At 31.4% G+C, this 24,984-nt stretch overlaps 3 protein-coding genes and 1 pseudogene across 3 annotated transcripts; 3 read left to right on the top strand and 1 right to left on the bottom strand.

Annotated features, from left to right (window-relative positions):
- Nucleotides 1-1,892: 1,892 nt before the first annotated feature.
- On the top strand, nucleotides 1,893-5,279 carry LOC107169271 (uncharacterized; annotated as a pseudogene).
- A 2,103-nt stretch (nucleotides 5,280-7,382) lies between these two features.
- On the top strand, nucleotides 7,383-8,897 carry LOC149061332 (uncharacterized). The gene has a single exon (XM_089214944.1). The coding sequence runs from the start codon at nucleotides 7,383-7,385 to the stop codon at nucleotides 8,895-8,897; it is 1,515 nt and encodes a 504-aa protein (XP_089071070.1).
- Nucleotides 8,898-10,942: 2,045 nt separating this feature from the next.
- LOC149061331 (uncharacterized) lies at nucleotides 10,943-12,310 on the top strand. The gene has a single exon (XM_089214942.1). The coding sequence runs from the start codon at nucleotides 10,943-10,945 to the stop codon at nucleotides 12,308-12,310; it is 1,368 nt and encodes a 455-aa protein (XP_089071068.1).
- Nucleotides 12,311-16,674: 4,364 nt separating this feature from the next.
- LOC149061330 (uncharacterized) lies at nucleotides 16,675-18,781 on the bottom strand. Its single transcript, XM_089217582.1, has one exon. It carries the CDS (start codon nucleotides 18,209-18,211, stop codon nucleotides 16,739-16,741), a length of 1,473 nt encoding a protein of 490 aa, XP_089073708.1. The 5' UTR covers nucleotides 18,212-18,781; the 3' UTR covers nucleotides 16,675-16,738.
- Nucleotides 18,782-24,984: the final 6,203 nt, after the last annotated feature.

The following is a 24,984-nucleotide window of genomic DNA, read 5'->3' as shown; positions in this document are numbered from 1 at the left end:
TTATTATTATAGATATCATAATATTTACCCAATTTCTTTAATCACCTATGGCTATTAGCCAATCATTGGCTAATCGTTATTATTACTTATACGCATAGGCGTGCGCAGGCCTCTTTTTCAGGATATGCAGTAGGCTGACAATAGCGCGCCCTGAAAGTTATTTTAAGCTCGTAAAATTCTGATAATATGTATACACAATTCACAAATATTGAAAAAACCTACTGTTTAATTAAAAAAATATTGTAATAAATACTATTACATAATACAAGAAGTATGTGTTTTGCAAATATTTGGTAGTTGATAACTGATAACTGGATGTTTCAATTTTCCATAGTCGATGTTCGCCCCTCACAGAACTTCAGGGTATGCAGCTGTATACCCTGCATACCCCCTACGCACGCCTATGCTTATACGTACTCATTATTCTTTTAAAATAGTGTACAAATTTTAGTAATATAATACAATATATACTGTAAGTACAACAATACAGATGGCGTAGCGAGAATAATACGTGAACTAAGTAAAACAAATCGTTGAATCAGATTAACGTAATAATTTATTAAATAAAATGTACTTTCTATTTTTTTTTATACAATTTTATTTTAATATATTTTTTCCCAATACATTTATTTCAGTCTTCGAAATATTAATATTAATATAGACAAATATAGGTACGGTGTATTTTTTTTATAATTATATTCAAGGTTTATTTTTCTAGTCACATCCCCTTAAAAATTCATCGCTACGCGCCTGCATCAATATTGTCAAAATCCTACGTGCCGTATTTTATGGGATACTATTATTATATGATATTATTATAAACTTGAAGTATTTACTATTTAGTATGATATTAAGAAAAAAGTCTCACATTGCATAAATAAAATACAGGTACCCATTAATTATATTAAAAATTTAAAAAAATATAAAAATGCATCTTATCCTAAAAATGTTTCCTTATATTTTCACCTATTTGTATACCTTATAAGAGTAATGATACATTCTTCAATGGGATTAAACTACATCTAATAGTTATTTTGGTAAATTCCAATAAGTTATTTACTTTGACGAAATACATGTTTTCATTGTAGTTACATCATAATCACCATCAGTTATATTTTAAATTTCTTTTGAAACTTCAGATAATATGTAGTAAAACCAGTTTATTATATTTATATGTAGGTACACCAAAATGCTTAGTCAAATATCAACTTTTGTGGTGTGTTAGTGTTGTTCGTACTACAAGTATTTTTATTCCTGATATTTTAATATGGATAAATAGAAGAGATTAGTGTGATGTCACAATTTATAATGATAACGCGTCTGGTTCCAAACAAACCGTTATCACGGTTCATTCCATAAGAAATGCATTGCACGTTTATTTTTTTTTTGATTCATTTGGTTTTTTAATTCTTTTAAATTGTTTTTTCATTTTTTAAACTGATCTTAAAGTTTCTTTGCATAAGAAACTCGAGGCCTTTTTAATTATGGTTAGGTTATGTTAGGTTACCTAGCACTCGGCAGCATGGAGTCTGCATACAGGAGGATCATGCTGAGGATGGCATGTTGCTACCAAACCACGTCCTACGCGGCAGCAGCGGTAGTGGCAAGCATGCCCCCACTCGCTTTACTGGCTGAGGAAAGAACCAACGTGTACAACGGAGTTGATAGGAATGTTGCCAGGGAGATCCTAATGATCAATTGGTAAAATAGATGGGAAACACCAACCGAGAACGGCAGATGGACCTCCAGGCTGATCAAGGACATTAAGTCCTGGTTCCAGAGGAATCACGGTGAGGTGTCTTTTCACCTGTGCCAAGTGTTGACCAACCATGGGTGTTTCAACTAATATCTAAAAAGGTTTGGCAAGCGGGAGACGGACGCGTGTGCTCACTATGGGGTAAGTCCTGATGGCGCCGAGCACGCTGTATTTTCATGTGACGCTTCGTATCACTGGCGACAAGATGCATGCATCTACCTGGGGGTAGATAAGATAAGCCCAGACAAAATGGTGGGCATAATGCTGTCGTCAAAAAATGCATGGTCCAGAATAGAACAACTTCTCACACGAATAATGATGCGCAGTGAGGAGGAAGAAAGAAGGGTTCAACACGGAGGAGGAGTTGGAACCTGAACCACAGAACGGGAATCCAGACCGGCTGGTACTGAGCACCTGGTCGCGAAGTCGCAGTACGCGAAGAAACAATATTAACTAGTTAAGGTTCAAAAATGTTGTAGACCAACCTGGTCAAACTGTGAGAGATAGAGTTCTCTACATTATGTTATAGGCAATATTTTATATTCAATATGTTAAGTTAACTTGTTGTGAAGTTTGTTTATATAAATAAACGATGGGTGTCAGGAGGAAGTATTGCAAACGCAGTTCCCTCCTGGTAGGTACAAAAAAAAAAAAAGGTTACCTAACCTAACTGCTGGGTACTCCAGTGTTCACACTATTCTGTCAGAGAATCGTGTTTTTTTTTTAGTTTTTCGACAGATGTGACACTAATTCTTGGGCAAATTTAGTTAGGTATGCTTTATTGTTTATTATATTATTATTTTATTTATACCATTATTACTATAATAATATGATTATAATTGTTTTATTTGGAGAGTAGATTCTATTCCATCAAATAATAGTCGATTGTGTAGTTGCCATTGTAAAGATGGTTTGAAAGAAAATAGTCCGTCTATATTTGCTTGGAATGAAAACAAAATAATGCATTTTGTTTCCCCCAAAAAACGTAAAAGTTAATTTTTATTTTAACTGCTTTAATTATAGAGTAAATTTACTTATTATCAAACTTGAACATAATAATATTATCTAGGACATCTCAAAAGCTTTTATTGATGTTTTAATTTTTAAATGAGTTATAGCTATGTAAAATATTTAAACTTTAAAATGCTCGTAACTCACTTCAAAATTAAAGTATCAATAAATGCCTATGAGATTGCCTAGATAATATTTTTACCTTCAGACGAGTACATCCACATACGTGACGCCATCGCTACTGAAGGATTTCTCTCAGCTTCCTCTTTTGTTTAACATAATCACAAATCAGTGGACAACTATACCACTAAATAGTTATTGTGAAACTTATTTTAGCCTTGAAGTAAAATAACAATTGTAACTATAAAGGAATGTCATTGTTTAAGAGCAATGAAGTGCATAGGGCCAGCTAGTAATAATAATATAGTAAAGTTAATAATCTAAATTAATTTATAATTTAGAACCAAAACAGATGTAGAAGAACAATGTGATAATACTGCTGCAAGTGATCCAATTATTAATGAAGAACCTAATACTGAAGGTGCTGATTTAATGTTTGAACAAAATATAATTCTGGAGAAAAATGTTGAATGTTATTTTATGAAAGAGGAAAACGAAGACTTGAAAAAAGAAGTTGAGATCTTAAAAAAACATCCATTTAGTCGTCATTCAATTTCAAAAAATTATAATATGTTTCAATATTACACTGGATTAAGTGAAGATGTGTTTTAAATAATTCACACACTAGGTTCAAATGTTACATTTAATTATTACTTAGGTTGGAATGTCACATGCTTTTCATTAAAAGATCAAATACTTACGACTCTAATAAAATTAAAATTAAACTTAGGTCATAAAGACTTAGCTTTTAGATTTAATTGACCTAACCATCAACTGTATCTAATGTTACTTAAACTTTTATAATTTTATTATATAATATATGATTCAAATCACTCATAGACAATGTTCCATCTCAACTTAAAAATCAACTTTGTTTATCTAATTGTTTTCAAAGTTTCAAAAATTGTATGATTATTGACTGTACTGAGGTACCTTGTGATATACCTAAGCCAGAGGTTCCCAACCCGTGGTACGCGGAAGGCTCGTAGGTGGTACGCGAAGAAATTTTTTTATTACTATTTGCATTCAATATTATTTAGTTTAGTTTATTTGATATTAGCTAATTTTATAAAATTATTATTTTATCAAAATAAATTTAATGTCGATAACATGGGGTTTGTAATCGTAGCAATTTAGAATTTTAGATAATGATAAACTCTTAAGTTAATTATAGTTCTTATCGATAAAGCGCATTCTTATAGTTTTAACGTTTGTGTTATTTATATTATATTTTATATAATATGGTTATGGCCACTCAATTGGCGATAACGATTATTGGAAAATATACGTAAGAAATATCAATGAGTTATTTTAGAATTTAGTGTGTCGCTATACGTCTTGTATGTCGTATTAAATGATCTATGAAAGACACATTTAAAGACAAAACATTGGTTTCATTTTGGATGTCAACAAAAATAGAATACCCATCTCTTTTCAAGCAAGCATTACAATGCTTAACCCCATTTGTCACTACTTATTTGTGTGAGAGTGGATTTTCGGAATTGCTGTATTTGAAAAATAAGTACAGAAGTAGGCTCGATATTCAAAGTGACTTAAGAGTGAAAATTAGTTCCATTCAGCCTGATATTGATAACCTTGTAAAAAATAAACAACAACAAATATCACATTAATTTTATTTTATTATTATTTATATTTATTATTTTTTTTATTAATTTGAAAATTGTAATTTAAAATTTAAATATTTAGATTTAACTAAAAATTATGATTTTTTTACTTTCATAAATATCAAATAATAAAAATGTAAAGAATTGAATGAATAATAAAAATATACGTTAAAAAAATTTGACTCCTAATTTAGTTTTAGAATTGAGGTGGTACGCGTATTGATTATAAAAGTGTCTGGTGGTACTCGATGATAAAAAGGTTGGGAACCCCTGACCTAAGCAATTAGATCAACAAAAGTTGACTTACAGTAATTATAAACATAGAAATACTCTCAAAGGATTAATTGGTATAGCACCCAATGGGGTCATAACTTTTGCTAGTAAATTTTATCCAGAATCCATTTCAGATAAAAAATTGTAGCTGTTTGTGGAGTTTTAAATATATTTCAACCAGGTGATCTAATTTTTGCAGATAAAGGCTTCTTATTTCTGATCTTCTTCCTAGTAGAGTTAAATTAAATATTCCACCATTTTTAGTTTCATCTCAATTTACTCCGAGTGAAGTTGTAAAAACCAAAAATATTGCAAGAGCTCGGATTCATGTGGAACGTGCAATACAAAGGTTAAAAAGAGTACCATATTTTACTCATATTCCTAAATGCTTGTATGTAAAAGCTTCAATTGTTTTTAAATTATGTTCAGTATTGGTTAATTTTAGAAATCCTTTAATAAAAGATATAGACCAATTATGTATTTCTGAAGATTAATTTCTTTTATAATGTGATTTTATAAAGTAGGTATATATGTAGGTATAACAAAAAGAATTTAATAACATCGTATAGTATGATTAAAATTACAATAGTATATTAAGTAAGAAATTATATATATATATATATATATATATATTAGATTATAATATAATATTTAAATAATTTGTTTCGATTAATTCATTTCAGAACTTTGTGAAAATTACTTGCAGTAATTCTATACTGTCTATAAAGGGACCATTTTATATTTCCCGATCGGCTGATTGTGTATTGAGCTATTTTTTCTATTTTATTCTGGTCTAATTTAAATAAATTAGAAATAAATTCTCTTTTATCAATTGCACATTCAAATTCTTTTGAAAATAGTACAGACTCTAATGATGGTAAATTTACAATATCATTTAAATGGTTAATATGTTCGGGTTTCAGTAACCAAGAAAATCCTGCCATATGGTCACTTAGTTTAAGCTTTTCAAAACATAGTTTTTTTTTTTAAAATCGCAGTTAGTATTTTTAACTATGGAGAAATTATCAGGCTAGAGATCATCGTTAGATTTTAAAATATCACCATTAACTTTTCTTTTCTATCTACAAGAGCATTCAGAGTCAGTAACCGAGATGTGTTTATGGGCGTGTATTAATAATGCCATCATATGGCTACATTTAGTTAGTCCAACTGCACATGAGCATTTAACATATTCTACAGAATTATTCTTTGTACAAATCTGAAATATTAAGAAAATAAAATCTTGTAAATCTATAATATAATTTAAAATTTAGTAAAATAATAGAGGCATAACTAGATGTTTGATCAATCTTAAAAAGTTATATAGTTATTTTTACATTAGTAACTGCACAACCTTAATGAAATCCAAATCAATAAATTCAGAGAATTCTTTTATTATATTAATAAATGATATTTCATTTAAGAGTTCACTTTCTATGATTAGTAATGCTAAAGAGTTTAAGCGTTCAGCACTAGTAGTAGACCTTAAATAATTTTTGATTCGTTTCAATACTGAAAACGATCGCTCTCCAGAACAATTTGTCGGTAATAATAAAATATAATCATTAAAATTACATTTAATTTATCATTTTAATTATTATTGTGGATATATTTTTTAATATAAAATTTATACAACAAAAAAATGTTTTTTAGAATTGTTCTAATTTTCAATAAATGTATCAAATTTTGGGTCCCTTCAAAAGCGGCGCCTGTAGGCACGTGCCTACCGTGCCTAGTGGTTAATCCGGCACTGGTCATGACCCTAAGAAAATGAATGATTTTATAAAAGCAGCGTGTATTCTCCATAATTATGTCCGAAAACAGAAGGGCTTGAATACACGCCAATACATATTTACGATCGTGAATATCTAATCGCGAGATCTTAGCGTTTTACCATCTAAATGTTACTCTCCTGAAATAGGAATGAAATTGCTCAAAGAAATCATGGCTAATTATGATTTAACAATATTACATTGCTCAAACCACGATGAATTATTTACAATAAAAATTGTGTACTTATATACCTTATGTACGGTGTACTTATGTGAACTGTGGTTGCATGGAAAATATTCAATTAATAAAGAAGAAAGTGATCCTATCAAGAAACTTGCGCATGGATGGTATACTAAACACTCCAAAAAGAAAATTATTCATGGCAAGTATAACCAAGTATAATCTATTATTTTTTTTTATTATTTAATAAAATTTGTATTTAGTTTTTTTATTATTCAATTCAATTAGTAAGTGTTTAGTTGACACTACTTAATGTTTAATATTTATAATTACATAATGTTGTATTACTGAATAATATGCATTGTAAATTTATTTTTTATCAACTTTACCATTGATTATTATATTATTATGTATAATTAATCATATTACTTATTGTTATTTAAAGTATTATTTTCAAATCTGCGTTCTCCCGCCGTGGTGAACGGTCGTGTGTTGTTTTTAGTGCATTGCTGATAAGACCTGCTCTGTGTAATATATTTCGTATATTGCTAGTTAGTTCGTTTTATCTATGTCGTCGTCTTCGGGCGGCGGCTCTCGCGCCGGCCGGAATTCGTCTACGAACAGACTAAAATCGACTTCTCAAAATGGAAGTTCGGGGCTCGGCTCCGAATTTACACTCGTCTCGTACCAACGTAAGTCTAAAACTAAACCAAACCCAACCAGTCCCGTCTCTCCAGGTTTACAACAAATTATGGATAATCCACCGGTTCTTGATACATCAAACACTACTTTCAATTATAATATTCCCGATAACGCGCACGAGCCAATTATGGTCGATGATGCTATTAACGGCTACGACCGTTCTAATGAGTGCCTCAGCCACCACGTTATCTACAGATATCACTATGCCATTAACAAACCAAAACCCAGCTATCGATAATAATAACATTAACACTCGTCTAAGATATTTTTCGCCGGATTATAATGGTCCTATAGTTATACTCGCCGAATGCACCGATCAAAACAAAAATTTAGGGAATTTGCATCCGTTTAAAATAGCAAAATTCTTTTCTACCAACTTCACTGGCATTACCAATATTAAACCAGTCGGCTCAAAAAAAGTTAAAATTACTTTCAATTCGATCACCAACGGCAATATATGCCTAAGTTCTAAAATCCCGAGTGATAACGGTTTCCAGGTAAACATACCTGTCTCGCTTATTTTTTCGTATGGTGTTATCAAGCTTGATAACAACATCTCAGAAGAGGAATTTTTTGAGGGTCTCCTCTCTCCTGTTCCAATAGAAAACTTTAAGCGTATCTCAATAAAAAGAGATGGTAATACTATTCACACACGCACTGTCGAATTGAAATTTGTGGCAACCAAAATTCCACCTGTCATCTCGCTTTTCAATATGCTTTTTGAAGTTAAGCCTAGTATTCGTTCTCTCGTTCAATGTAACCGTTGTTTACGGTTTGGACACACTCAAAAATACTGTCGTAGTGACGCACGGTGCAGTCACTGTGGTGAAGCCAAGCACACGCTCGAAACCTGTCCCTCTGCCCAAGCCACTGATCCGGTTTGTCTTTTTTGCAAGCTACCTCACCTGTCTACGGACCGAAGTTGTCAAGAATGGTCTACCCAAAAGAGTATTAAAAAAATCATGGCAACTGAAAATATTTCTTACAAGGATGCGATAGCTTTTAAGAAAAATAATTGTTATACTTCTGCTTTCAAATACTCTGACATTGTTAACAACCAGTCTCCAACTTCTAAATCTATTGAAATTAACCACTCTCTAAATTATGATCATTTCCCCAGTCTTAATGACAATCACCATTTTTTCAATTCTAAAAAAATTAAACATAAACATTGTCCTCCTCAATCTAAAGGAAATATTACTTTACCAGTTGTACAATCGTATTCTTCTCCTAATGGGTGTTTTTTTAACAAATCAGATATTAATCAACCTCTGTTACAAGAAAGTACCCCAAATGATTTCTCTTGGGTACATACACTATCCCTCAAACTCTCCGAATCCCTCATTAATTCCCCTTCGTTATTTTCTCCGTTTTCTCCCTCCTCCCTTCAGAATCTAATAGAATCTTCTTTATCTTCCCTCCTAGCTATACCTATTCCTAATTCTTCTGTTCAATAATAACAATTGTCTAGCTATCACACGATCATCTCAAAACTTATACACAATTAATTTACTAAATAACTATGCAATTCTCTCACAAAAATAAAATAAACTCCCTCCAAAATTTCAATATTTCGCAATGGAATGTTAGGAGCCTTGCAGCTCGCCTTCCATCTCTGCAATACTTACTCGCTAGCCAAAAATATTCTATAGCCATTCTTTCCGAGACATGGCTCCTCCCATCACGCTCCATCAAAATACCACATTTCAGGACATTTAGATGCGATCGGCCAGATGGCTATGGTGGCGTCGCCATAGCTGTACATAATTCTTTTAAATCTAAACTTATACCCATTGACAATATAACCAGAAATAGTCTCATAAGGTTTAAAATTGATCTTATTGGTATTGAATTTTCGAAATCAGATCTCCCATTTCCACTTAAGGTATGGTCTTGCTATATCCCCGGTAGTTCTAATGTTCCTAATGATCTCTGGTTGACCATCTTTAATTTAGTCACTCAAAACTCTCTATTTTGCGGCGACTTCAACGCCTTTCATCCCGCCTGGGGTTCCACTCAAACTTCTCGTAGAGGAAACCAGATTTATGACACTATAAACTCATTAGGCCTATGTATTTTAAACGACGGTAGTCCTACACACGTGGGGCGCCTAAACTCCACTGATTCAGCCATCGATCTATCTTTTTGCTCTCCCGACCTTGCTTGGAAGTTATCATGGAATACTTTATGTGATGCTCACGGTAGTGATCATTTCCCAATTACCATTATAACAAACTTTTCTAATCTCACATACCCAATTCCCAGATCTGACTCAATCCGAAATATTCCTATTCATTTCAATTTTAATAAAACGGATTGGGCGTCTTTCTCCCACCATATCCAAAACTCGATTTCATCTTTATCAAATGATCCAAACCCTCTAATATTCTATACAGCGTTCACAAACATCATTGATAATGCAGCTATATCAACAATTCCCAGTATGAGACCAAATAAAAAATCTTTCCCGCCCACTCCTCCCTGGTGGAACTCTACTTGTACCAACTCTGTGAAAAATCGATCCTCACTTTTTAAAACTTTTCGTCGCACAGGTTCTATGTCCGACTTTCTCTTATATAGCAATGCATGTGCCCTCACAACTCGAACTTTAAAAAATGAAAAAAGAAATAGTTGGAAGCGTTTTTAATCTAGACTAAAACCATCCAATACCATACAACACCTCTGGTCCACAGCTCGTCGTTTCAAAAACTGCGTTATTTCTCCTGTACGTCCAGACAATGATGATTGGTTCGAGAGTTTCTGCTCTAAAATTGCGCCATGTTATGTCCCAAACTATTCCGAATTTTTCCCTTGTTATTCTCCTTCTGTCCGTCCCGATCATGTTCTTATAAACAATTTCAATATATCAGAATTACAACTAGCTATTTCTTCCCGTAAGTCTATCGCTTCTGGTCTCGATAATATTTCTCCAATTATGCTTAAACACCTTCCCAAAAACGCTTTAGATTCTCTCCTCTCTATAATGAACAACATACTTAATAATCAACAAATTCCGTTGTCGTGGAACTCCTATAAAATCATACCTATACCTAAACAAAACTCTAATACTTCCTTCCGACCAATAGCGATCTCTTCCTCTCTGTGCAAAATATTCGAATATATGCTCAAATCAAGGCTTGATTGGTGGCTTGAATCTAACTCTATTTTATCTACTAATATTTTTGCTTTCAGGAAAGGTCTGGGTACCACGGAATGCCTCGCAACGTTCGTGGGTCATATTTATCACTCCTTTAACAATAAGCAATTTTTTGTAGCTACTTTCGTTGATATTCGCGGCGCTTTTGACTCTGTCAATATCTCCACTCTTATTTCACATCTCCTTTCTTTACATGCTCCTCCTAATTTCTGTAACATTTTGCTCTCTCTCTTTAATCATAGAAATCTCTTCTTCTCCTCTCCCTTTGGCTCACATAATACTCGTTCTACTTTCACAGGTCTGCCGCAAGGTAGTTGTCTTAGTCCATTACTTTTCAATATACATATGAGCATTGTCGATAAGAATCTAAGGTCCCTCGGGCATCAATGTCTAATTTATGCTGATGATATGGTCATTTTCACTTCAAATAAGTCTCTTAGTGTTGCTGTCGAACATCTAAATTCAGCTCTTAAAGACCTAAGAACCATATTAGATAGGGTATCGTTTGAAGTTGCTCCGGAGAAATGTAATTCCGTTATTTTCACTCGACGTAGATATATAGATCCTCCTAATGTTTACTACGATAACCAAATCATCTCATTTGTTCCCAATGTCACATATTTGGGCATCATACTAGACACAAAATTACGATGGAAACCATACATAACCTCACTCTCTGCTTCTATTTCTCGTTGGTCCAATTTCCTTAGGGTAGTGTCGAATACCTGGTGGGGCTCTCACCCCTCTTGCCTATTAACAATTTACCGCACTCTCATTCGATCCAAACTAGACTATGGTTGTTTCTTTTTCGGCTCTGCTTCCTTCTCGAATTGGAAAAAAATAAACAAACTGCAAATTTCCTGTTTGAGGAACATTATGGGTTTTGTTAAATCCACTCCTTGTCCTGTCATTGAAGTCGAAGCTAACTGTGCACCTTTTAATATTAGATGTCAATGGCTAGCCGGTAAATTTCTTCTTAAATCTCTAGCTTATTCAAACCATTTTATTTTTGACATGTTTTTTTCTCTTTTTCTTTCTTGGCGTTATGTATCAAAGTCTATGCCTATACTATCTATCTCAGCTAATGCTCTGTCTAATTTTCACCAATATATCTGTAAATCATCCAAATTACCTCTTTACGAACAATCATTTGAATCTCTTCTACTCTTTCCCCTCGTTAGACTCGAAAACCAATTCTCATCTCTATCCTCTCTAGAACTTAAAAAAATGTCTTTCCCTATGGTCAATAAAATTTTTTCTGAGTTTCTTAAGTTAAACTTTGATCATTTCATCGTGGTGTATACTGATGGCTCTGTTTCGCCTCTTTCTGCCGGCTATTCTTTTTATATCCCAGAACTACATATTTCCTTCTCAAACAATCTACCTCCTTCTTCTTCATCTTTCACTGCTGAGTGCTATGCAATCATTGAAGCTTTATCTCTTATTTCAAACCTCGCGTCCAATAAATACTTAATTGCTTCTGATTCAATGTCTTGTTTACAAGCACTAATGTCTAATCCTTTTGACTCTCATCTGTCTTCTCTAATCCTTATCATTAAATCAATCATCCTAAAACTCCATCAAGCTAATTATACCATACAATTTCTTTGGGTTCCAAGCCATATCGGTATACATGGGAACGAAGTCGCCGATAATCTGGCTAAATCAACGTCCAATTTAATATGTCCTGCTCTCTCAACTCGCTCGTACTGATTTTATTCCAATTTTACGGTGTCATATATCTAACCTCTGGTCCACATACTGGTCAAATCTCCCAGCTGAGTTTGCTACCAGAAACAAAAACATCGTACCAAATGTCCTTAACAAAACATGGTTTAACAACCTCAATTTACCAAGATCTAGTATCATACAATTCAATCGCCTACGTTCTGGTCATACTTTACTACCTGCTCACTCGTACAAATTAGGTCTAAATAACTCCCCACTCTGTACTCTACATCCCAACGAAAGTATCTGCGATCTCCCTCATCTTCTTTTTGATTGCCCTTCTCTGCAAGTGAAGCGCGCTATTTTATTCAATTCTCTCAACTCCATCAAAGTTCCTATTGACCTCTTCTCCATCCTCAACTCCAATTCGGAAATAGTAACAAATATAATTATTAATTTTATTTTGGAGGCTGGTTTCATAATATGATTTTCTTTATTTAATTTACTTTTTAATTTCTTCTTATTTCATTGTTATCAGTCATCGATAAATTTTCATTTTTTTTTTTTTTTTGTTTAAATATTGTATTCTATAGTACTGTATCTTGTTATGTCTTTCATATAATTGTTGAGCTGTAATAGTTAAACTGAAAGCTAATAAAAAAAAAAAAAAAAAAAAAAAAAGTATTATTGATGTATTATAATTATGTTATGTAATATGTATAATTGATGATATTATTTATTATTATTTAAAGTATTATTTATGTATTATAATTATGTTATGTATAATCAATAATATTATTATTAATTTTTATTTAAAGTATTATTGATGTATTATAATTATGTTATTTAATATGTATAATTAATGATATTATTTATTGTTATTTAAAGTATTATTTATGTATTAATAAATAATAACAAAAAAAAAACTATTGATAGGTAAAAATATCGATATCGATATAACAGTAATTATCGCGGGGTTGGTAAATTGAGTCCCAAATGACCCTAACTCGGTAAATTGAGTCCCGGGGAAAAATAGGTAGTAGGTAATTTGAGTCCCACAGAATAACGATTTATATGCATTTAAAATTTAAAAATATGCACTATACAATTTTTATTTGTGATTTGTAGACATTCATTGACTGCATTTACCTATATGATTTTGAATATAGCAACATGCATTTTAATTGAATTTTTATCAATTATATAATTATTTTTTATGCAATAAAAATGCATGTTGCTATTTTCAAAATCATATACATGCAGTCAATGAATGTCCAGAAATCACAAATAAAAATTTTATAGTGCACATTTTTAAATTGTAAATGCATGTTATAAATCGTTTTTCCCTGGGACTCTAATTACCTACTGCCTTATTTTTTAAGGGACTCAACTTACCTACTACCTATTTTTCCCCGGGACTCAATTTAACGCTTTAAAAATGTACCAAACTTATCTCGGACTCAATTTACCTAGCCCCAATTATCGATGGTAACGCTATCTTAGTATTGTCGTACAACCACAGGGAGCGCTCGAATACGGTTCATTTTTATAACATAGGAGTTGCCTATCTATTACGTATATTATACTTATCTATGGACAAAACATATATTAGGGTGCCAGTTACTGATTTGAAGAAAAAAATTTTTGCCAAATTTTTAAAGTGCGAGCTGGAATTTTGTTACAATACACCTAAAATTAATGCCTGTAAAATTTGAGCTTGATCGAACTTAATTAACAGGTGGCGACTTAAGCTCAAATTTTTATGGAAAAGAGTAAAATGTTAGTTTTGGTGTATAATTGCTTTGAAATTTGAAATTTGAAAAAAAATGTATATTTTATATTTCTGATACACTATACATTTAGATGTTTTAATTATAATAACAAAATAAATTTACTTATTTAAAAGACAAAATTTTTATAAAGGTTTTTTAAGATTTTTCAATATAACAGATTTTGAATATTTTTTACGATAATCTTGAACAGTCTGAAAATATAAAAATGTTTATTAATATATTATACTATATTTCATAAAGTTAATATTTATCATTTACTTTTAATAGAAATTGCTTTTGGTCTTCATTTTTTGTAATTTTATGATTGAACTCTTCCTTTAATTTTATACTTCGTTCTGCAGGATCGTTTACTACTTTAAGATCACTTACTATTTTTTCCCTTCTATAAATTCGGATAAATCACTCCATATATTTGGATGTGATTTTAAAAATGCAATTGAAATATCAAATCGTTCTAAAAAATGTTTATATTTATAGTTCACGAGTTTTAATAAAATATTATTAACGTCATTTTCTAAAAGACAAATTAATTCTTCTTTATTCAAAATTAATTTTTTTTCTGTTATTTCTTCTTCGTAGTCCTCTTCGTCATCAATTGCTATCATTTTTTGGGCCATTTTCATTTTGGTGTCTTCATTTATTCTGTTATCAAACAGTGCTAAAGTGATACATTCTTCGTTTAAGTAATACAAATGTCTAAGAAACTTTTGAATAGCAGAATTAGAAATCAGTTTATTAATTGTACGATACTCGTAGCAAGTTCTTAAAAACATGATATCATTTAATGGAGCTTCATTGGCATTTGGCGCAAAAAACCAGAGGCGTGCATAACATTTAATTAAAAACAAATTGATATGAAAAATAGAATTAACCTCATTATTTGTTAACTTAAACTCTTGCCGAAATAAATACATTTTAGATAATAGATGCCTTTGGCCATCCACCTTGCACCTGGTTTTTTAAACTTAATTCCTCCAGGAGGTACTTCTTCCAAAAAAATAATTATTAAATCCAATAATTCTTTATAATCATCTTGGATTAAATTTGTCGAAAGTTTAAGTTTTGCATATTCCACAATGTCAATGTAGTTGTTTCCTAATGCATTTTTAATATCTATGTTAGAGATTTTGCCTTAAATCGTTTGAATAAAGGAATATCTGGACCTGTCATAGGTGAGATTTTACATTGTCAAATGTTAATTGATTTTAAAAATGTCAGCTAGAATTATCTCAAATATATGGTGTCTACAACCAAAATAAATAATATGTCTATTTAATTCATTTTCTAATAATGTACAGGCACCATTATATCTACCAGTATTCGACGTGGTCGTATCAAAAACAAATGCTTGAGTTATATTTAGAAGTGCCCAACTTTCTAAAGTATCGAAAACTGCAGATGGAATTTCAAGCCTTGTCTCCGCCGACACTTCCAGTATTCCCAATAATTGTTGAAAATTCGTACCTGTAGCGATGACTGCTAATCTATCGACACATTTTCCAGATATATTTTCCATTATTTTAGTGTCCCAGTGAACAACGACCGACTTTACATTTAAATTAGTGAAGGATTGCTTTAATTTTTGGTCATATGACTCCCGATAGACAGCTCTAGCATTTCGTATGGAAGTCCTATTGATAATATAGTCAGAAGGATCTAATGATACAGCTTCCAAAAACGAAACTAACAAATGTATGACGTCCCTTTCACTAATTTTGCATTTGTCAAAAGCAGCAGCTAATCTAGAGGTCAATAGTTCTTTACGAGCCCTTTTGGACTTGGACGGTCCTGTTTCTTGCTGTTCATCTATTTCAAAAGATTTTTCCATATATTCTGGTTCAGATTCCGAACTGTATTCAACCGTAGCTAAAAGAAATATTTAAATATTTAAATAATTAAATACCTTAACAAGATAAATTTATGTAAGAAAAAATAATTTTAAACTTAAATTTAAATAAAATAAAAATACCTAATATTTTTCAAATTTATTTCTTTTTAAAAAATCCTAGCTTTTTTCCAAAACACTATACATTACTCAATCACTAGAGAAGCACTATCGTTTAAATTTAGTTTTGTTATTCTTATATTATAAAATAAGACTTTAAGACAGTCACCTCTAGAAGGCAATTTTGAGCCTGTTATTTGATGATTCATATACCCAATAATAAATATTTTTTCACGCGATGACATTTTAAATATTTGAATAACTGAGGTAATAATTTAATATATATGTAGGTACCGACGTACCGTTACTGCATAACAAATCACACTGACACTATGTTTTATTATTTTATTATTTGGTTCGATAACTGCAATGTAAATAAATAGATATAGGACAACGGAATATTCCCAAGTACGATAAAAGATTATTAATAATATTCAATAAGTACATGATGTTGCGTTATAATGATAATCAGATAGATATCGCTATCATTTATATTTTATAATAAATAATAATAATTATAATTAGGGCCCGGAAGTTCATGCACAAAAAACTATCAAAATATGCATGCAAATATGCGCTCAAGATCAATAAAATATGCGCTAAATATGCATTTAAAAAAAAAAAAAACATCAAGTTATTTTCGTTTTTGGTAAAAAAAAAAATAATTAAAATATGGGAAAAAACAAGCACAATTTATTTATTAATTAATATGGTATATATTATGTTATATTTACTTTAGGAATTACAATTTACAACCAGTGACTTTGACAGGTTTTCAAATACAAATGAACGGCGATTATCAGCCAACATATTTTTGTAAAGAGAAAAGCTCCGTTCTACATCAACAGAAGAAATTGGAGCATACTTGAAATGTATGAAATCTGAAATTTGAAGATCCTCTGGAAGGCCATCTGTTGTTGTTTCTTCTCCTGACATGACTTTTGAAATTGTTGACAGTATCTTAAACCCCTCGTTTTTCTCAATAACTTGTTCCAATTTATTGTAAATTATAACGCCTTTTGGAACTTTAATTTCTTTTAATTTTTTTATGACATTATTTACAATTTGAATTTCTTCAACTAAGGGTGTTCCTCGAGTTTCTAAACTGTTAATGGCTGATATTAAGAAACCATAATTTGTGTGAATAAAAATTAAATTTGATTGAACATTTTTATCACATATTATTTGTTTTACTTTTTCAATTGCCACGGCATCATCAGCATCAAGCATATTAACAACTTTTTTTATAGTTTTAAAATGCTCACAATAATACATAGCCGCTTTCAACCAGGTACCCCAGCGCGTTATAATTGGTGAAGGTGGCAATGGCGTATCAGCGGCTTCTCGTCGAAATAATTCGATGCGAGCTGGTGCTTTCAAAAATACTTTTTTCATGTTGGATATAAGTTCATCGACTTTAGGGAATTCTGCTCGAATTTTCTCACATACTCGGTGAAGACCGTGGGCCAGACAGGTTACATGTATCATTTTGGAGTAAAAGGCCTGTATGGATTTTGCAGCTTTCACCATATACGGTGCTGCATCGCTAACAAACAAAATAACGTCGTCATGTTGTATTCCTTTCGGCCATAATGAAAAAAGTGCTTTGTCAAAAAGCTTACTAATTGTTGTATGGTTTGCTTTTTCCAGAACTTCAGAGGCAAGTAAAAAATGTTTACCAGGTTCATCTACTGGTAACGTGCCAATTATAACATTCGCAACATATCGCCCTTCTGAATCTGTCGTCTCATCAATCGACACCCAAATCTTTTTATTTTTCACCTCATTTCTTATCTCGTCCATCGTTTCTTGGTAGCAATCTTCGACGTAGGTTTTTCTTAGCGTAGATACGGAAGGAATGTCCTTATCCACATATTTTTCTAGAAATGATCGAAAATGTGTGTTGCTTAGTTTTTCCAACGGAATATTTGATTTTAACAATGCTTTGCATAAATCTTTGTTAAAATCAGATTTTCGTGATGATGGTGTCGTAATAAGCGGTTGCGTTGAACTATTTTTTTTAGCTTTGCGATTAACAGCTCGAGCATGTTTCTCAGTTTTTATATGCTGAGTTACGCAAAAACGTTTGTCACTGTTCACCTTTATTTCGCACATTTTACAAAATAAAACACCTCCATCGGATGCAAATATATTTTCACCAAACTCGGCCACATAACTACAAATTCGATTCGTTCCGACTTTTGGCATTTTAAAATTAATGGAAACTGATGTAAAACAAAAACAACACTATAGGACGATCGCACACGACTAACGGACTAAACCTTGTGCTCGGACTCTCACTATAATACGTTCTTGTATCGTGCTATCATGATAATCGCGACAGTCATTAAACCATTTTATTAATACTTGATATTTGAGAATATAACAATTGTCGATTATCGTTTCAATTCAATTTAGCTAGAAGTATAGGCTAAGTACTGGCTTATCGTTATCGCCTATCATGAATTATCGCATGAACTTCCGGGCCCTAGTAATTACATAATATTAAATTAAAGTACGACCTGTATAATTTTAAATAGGTTTTTATACTCAAAGTCCGAAATTTCTATAAAATATTAATGAAAAAAAAAATATCAAAGGTAAAATGCAATAAAATGCAATTTTTTTTTAAAATATGCATATTATGTAAAAAACCTCAAAATATGCGAAAATATGCAAACTAAAATTTCATTTTTGAACTCATCAGGTTGTGATTCAAATTTGTAGCTCATCCAGCAACTTTTTGATGCACTCATTAAAAACATGCAAATGCATGAACTTCCGGGCCCTAATTATAATAATAGTTCTATTAAAACTGAAATACTTATTATTACTCAACTTTCGGCTTTAGTCGCCACATTTTAAATTTGTTCGATTAAGCTTAAACTACGGATTTGTATTTAAAATATATATAAAAACAAAATTAGGTTAAAAATTTAACTTAAGAAAATAAGTGGCACCCTACCATATATTATATATAATGTGTAATAAATTAAAATATATTATATTATAGTCTACAATTAAACAGATTCCACCCAATGGAATGTGACACTATAAAATAGGAAACTAGAAACCAAATAGCTAGAATACTGGGAAGTCGCGTTTAAACTAAATACTGACGCGAATCACTAACTAGTCCCCATATAGTCACAACCAATGTTATTCAATGGAACATAACAGACGGCGCTACTAGTTACTAACCAGTTACTAACGCGCTAGGGAAAATTTCTGAGTGATTCAACAGTCGAGTCACTTTTGAGTTTTCTCACTTCAATATTTTGTTGCTCAACGAAGCTTATTTTTGTTTTACCTATTGCAAAAATTTGTTATTAAGTAAAAGTGAACGAACAAAAAATTAATTTAAAGTTGGTGGAAGAAATAGAAAAACATCCCGTTCTATATAACTTCACGCTTTCGGGATATTCCAGAAAAGATGAAACAAAAAAAGCTTGGAGTGAAGTAGGAAGATCAGTAAACATGTCAGATAAATAATAATATGTAGTAATATAATTATAAATTTAATAAATACATTTAATTAAAAATAAATATACGCGGATTTTTAAATTATATATTATATTATTAGTTATTCCCGAAATTTTGTTAATATTATACTCGTAATCGGTGCACACCGGGCGACCGTCGCGACGGATTGTTATCGCATTATCGCAATGACAAAAATAGAAATGTCTGATGATCAGACTTTGATAAACATTATTAATGTGCCGACTGCATAGTGCCGATTTCCGTTTCGTCTTTCGTGTTGCATTGTTCACTGTTGTAATTATTATTTTGGCTTATTTTGCAAAGAAAGATTTAAGCCTCCAAATTAAATTTAAGTTTAAATTTAAATTCAATCAAATCTCCACCTGTGTGTTTTAGATATAAATTATTTAAAAAGAAATAAATGTATTTTACAATTGAAACTTATTTTTTATTATGATTTTACAGTTTTTAATTATTTAAATATAGACATCTTATTGATCACAAATAGCTGTATTACAGTTAAAATTTTAAACTTCAAACTAGAAAATTATGATTAAAATTATTAAATAGGTATAATAATAGGTGTTAGATAATTTGTAGATAATAAGTGATTAAATAGTTAAACAATATTAGACAAAAAAATAATTATTTTAAAAAACTAATTAATATCATATTTTCCATTACCAAGGCAAAGATGCTTGAGGTTTAAGAAAATAGTTTGCAATATAATTTCTAAGAGCAGCTGCAGAAGAGGTTATGTTTGTAGTCAAGTTTTGTGGTAAAGGTATTACGTCAATGTGGTTATTTGATTCACAACTTGTGGAATTAGTAGGTGTATACTGAAGTCCTTCTTTTTTTCGTACGTAGTTGTGAAGTATACAAGCTGATTTATGATCGAATTCACATTTTCTGGATCTCTGATACGAATAGGACCATTCAAAACAGCAAATTTTTCACAAGCCATCCCAAAATACACTCAATGGTTTTTCTCCCTCTGCTAAATCTATAGTTGCATATTCTTTTCACATTATCTAAAATTCTTTTTGGGTATGGTCTCAACACATATTTCAACAATGTAAATGCCTCATCTGCCACAAAGTAATAAGGAAACGGACTATCATTTTCATTGTATGTTAATGGTGTGGGAGGAGGGATATTAAGTCCTGCATTTTGGATCCAATTGTTTCATTGCTGAGGCACTGAATATACCGCCATCGCTGTTTCTTCCGGGAAAACCCGTTTCGATAATAGTGAATAACCCGTCAGCGTCGCAACAAGTCATTAACACCATAGAATGATACGACTTGTAATTGAAATTAGAAGAACTACTATTTAGAAATTTTTCAATTCTTACATGTTTTCCATCGATGGCCCCTATACAGTTTGGAAGATTCCAGAGTGTTTCAAAACGTTTTGTTATTCCTTTCCACTGCTCTGTACTTGGTATTGGCATGAATGTTTTTTCCAACACTTCCCAAATCTCTTTACTGTTTCCGTTACAATTCCGCCAACTGTAGATTCTCCTCTACCAAAATAAACATCAATTGACGCAAATGTGCCACCAGTACCCAAGTATCTGTAAAATGAAATAAACAATCATAAAAAGGTAGTCAAGTGGGTGTCACTCTGCTGTACAGTAGATTATAAGCGGGGGGTGTAGTTAATCGGGTTTGCGTAAAAATAACGGTATAACACTAGATTGTTATTACAAATTATGTATACTATGAGTGTTATCTTTTTTTTTTGTATCTGAATGCAAAGATAAGTGGAAGAACTTTCGTGCTGTTTTTGTGAGCAACATGAAACCAGCCCCAAGCGGTTCTGGAGCAAAACCAAAGAAAGCATATTATTTATTAGAAGCTATGCAGGTTAAAGTTCCATATATTAAGGCGTTAGGTGTGCCTTCAGGAAATTTTCCTAATCCCCCAGAACAGAAGGAAAGTTTCGAACAATCTGAAGAAATTGACTTTAACAACTCGGAACTTGACCCACAGCAATCTTTGCCATTTCAACCACATCTTACGCCAACTTCGCCATTGCCTTCTACATCATTATACACACCTTCAACTACTGACATGCCCCAAAAGAAGAATAACATTACTCCGAGTCAATCTGAGTCTTCGCCATCATACGTGTCAAACAAAAAACGTGGATTGAAAAACGAATCAGTGGAAAAAGCATTTCTAGAATATTTACAGGCGAAAAAAAGCCAGAACAGATAACTCTTCAGTCAATGCTAATCAGAATCCAAAAGCAGAATCTTTAAAAATATTTCTTCTTAGTATGCTACCTGATCTTTTGAAAATGTCTGATGAAGAAGTACGGCTATTCAAGCGCAAATCACTTCAGATAGTTGATGACATTTTGTCAAACAATTCGACATTCACACCTATTCATTCATTCTCGTCTTCATCTACAACACCTTCAACAGATCAACAAATTCTACTGATATCTCAGAATTAAAATGCTCATAAAACCTCTCAACCTAACACATCTATACTACTATATAAAATAGAACCACCTTTTTTGTATGTACGCGCATAACTCAAAAAGTACCCAACGGATTTTAGTACAGTTTTCACTAATCAATAGGTCTAGATTCAGGGAAGGTTTTAATATACAATTTATTCGTATAACTTAATTAATAAAATTAAAAAATTATTTGTTCCATACATCCGAATATACTTAAATAGCATAAAATTATCGCCCCGTGCACAGATTTCTCTTGCGCAGTGGCATTTTTATAAGATTTCAAAGACAGCGACTCGAGTTCGAATCACGGTATCAGACACTTTTTTTTGCATTTTTTTCCCACTTTTCACTCAACTTATCTTAGTTTTGTTTGTAGAAATTTGCTGATGCTGATGCTTTACTCCGTGTTGGTAATGATCAGTCACTGACTAGAAATTGTAAAATTGATCTGTCTGAGCTTTGTTTTTTGATGTCTAATTTGATGGACCTAATTGAAAATGTTTACCCAGATTTACCTAATATTTCGACTAAAACGCCAAGTTGGTTTCAAGAAAGAGCAATATTGTCACCAACTAACGATCAAGTCAATAAAATAAATGACATGATACTGTTAAAATTCAACGCACCAACAAAAGTTTACTATTCCATTGACACTGTTTTAGATGCAGAGAAGGCGATACATTATCCAACTGAATTTTTAAATTCTTTATCACCTTCAAGGACCCCACCACACAAATTAATTTTTAAAATAGGGTCTCCTATAATTTTACTTCGTAACTTAAGTCCGCCTAAATTATGCAACGGTACAAGATTACAAATAAAGTCTTTAAAAAACTGTCTGCTTGAGTGTATAATCCTTACTGGCTGCGGAGCTGGGGAAATGGTCTTGGTTCCTAGAATACCAATGATACCAACCAATTTGCCATTCCAGTTCAAACGGCTCCAATTTCCCGTGAAATTAAGCTTTGCAATGACTATTAATAAGGCACAAGGTCAAACATTAAACGTTGCCGGTTTAGACTTAACCGTCCAGTGTTTTTCCCATGGTCAATTGTACGTAGCTCTGTCACGTGTCACATGCAAACAAAATCTATTAGTGATGGCCCCAGAAGGTGAGACACTTAACGTGGTGTATCCAGAAATATTTAATGCTTAAGACGAATTGATATAATTAACAAAAAAAATAAAAATCATACATCATACATCATAACGAAACAAATATATTCCACACGTATATATAAAATCATACTAAACAAATTAATCAAATTAAATATCTGATATAATTCATATCAAACTTTTCACATATTCCTAAACATATATAAATGTACTGAAATCTAGCAATAGCAAAGCATTGCAGGGTCAGCTAGTTACAAACTATAAACAAAATAGTTCTGAAAAGTACTATGAAGCAGTTAATGAAGCCTTATACGTATTAAACAAACAGGAATAAATAGTTATAAAATTTTGTTTTATGTTCTTTTTAAAATTATTAAAATGTTTTAATATATAAGCAAAAAAAATGATATGTTTATTTCTATAAAAATATTACTAATATGCTAATTATATAGGTAAATATTAATCTAAAGTGTCTAAATTTGCATTAAGTAGATAAAAAAGTAAGTTACATACCTGAATATAATTAGTATCCGTTCCTCGGTATTCACGCACTCTCTCATGTTTGTATCTCGCTTGTTTATGGCAGGGGAAATCAGATTCACCAAATATAAGTAACTTTCTTTTGACATCCGATAAAAACATAAAAATTTAGTATCGGAAAGGTTCAATTCTCTTGCAGCAATGAATAATCGGTGATGAAAATTTTTGGATGAACCCAAAACCTTCTATTTTTTTGATTTCTTCTGTAATAGTAGTATGCTGTTATTAATTCTTCATCACTAGAATCACTATCAACATCCATGGTGTAGCAAAAAGATGACGAAAAACGTCCTTCATCCATAGTCACCCAGAACAAACTACAGGTTTCGATCACGAGTAGGTATATTATGAGAAGCCTCGTGTCTGAGTAGTGAGTCACCACTGCGTTAGTAACCGATTAGTAATTTCAATCACAAAACAGTTTAGTTTTTTTTTTAAAGCTCCGTGTGTAGAAGGCCTAACAAGTAGCGTCGTGTGCGGAACTCTACTTGATTAAATCGGCAGCAACGCATAACAAACTTATCAATAACTAGAATTACTAATCGGTTTTATTTACGTATCTCCGTGTGCGGAGGGCCTAAGTTGAACAATGTCAATATGATATGATACAAATATTTACAATGTAATCTAAATTTAATTTAATAACAAAAGTACAAAATGAATAATGTGATAAATAATAAATTGTATGTCGTATAAGAAAAACTACTTTATCTCTATGTTGTATACCTACTGTAATAATTTAATTTGATATTATTTAGTTAACTTTTTTAGTAATATAACTTAAAATTTTGGTTTCCTTCTTTTATTTCGTGTATGCATTAACAATTGATCATCTTCTTCTTCCTCTCTTAACAGCCCTAACATAATTTTATTATTATTCAACATTATTTCATATTTTCATTGACGATACATTTTTTTTTTTCAAATTAAAAATTAAAAATTAAAATAAAATGAGAAAGACATTCGCTTAAGACGATAGTTAAACTGTTGAGAGGAATAGATTTACAAAATAATCCAGACAAGTTTTAAGTTAAATTAATAAACAAAATTTAATACAATAAATAATAATAAATATATATTATAACACAACGTACCTATTCATGAACGTATATCGGCAACGGGTCGCATATCTCGACTGCTGTAAAGATAAGAATTGTGTACATAATCATACTATAGCTGATATTACCAACTGCCACACACACACACACACATAATATTGAAAATATGTCATCTCTGAATTTTCAATTTTCTTTCTTGATAAATGTATAATTATATAGCTAATATGTACAGTATGACAATACTACTTATTGTATATAATCTACAGGGTAGCAACTAAATTATAATTTAATATTTTAACATGAACTATGAGA

Source organism: Diuraphis noxia, unplaced genomic scaffold, assembly GCF_037042655.1.
Source record: "Diuraphis noxia isolate RWA-SAM2 unplaced genomic scaffold, SU_Dnox_SAM2 contig0001, whole genome shotgun sequence".
Taxonomy (NCBI): Eukaryota; Metazoa; Arthropoda; class Insecta; order Hemiptera; family Aphididae; genus Diuraphis; species Diuraphis noxia.
This window is presented reverse-complemented; position numbering and strand designations above follow the sequence as displayed.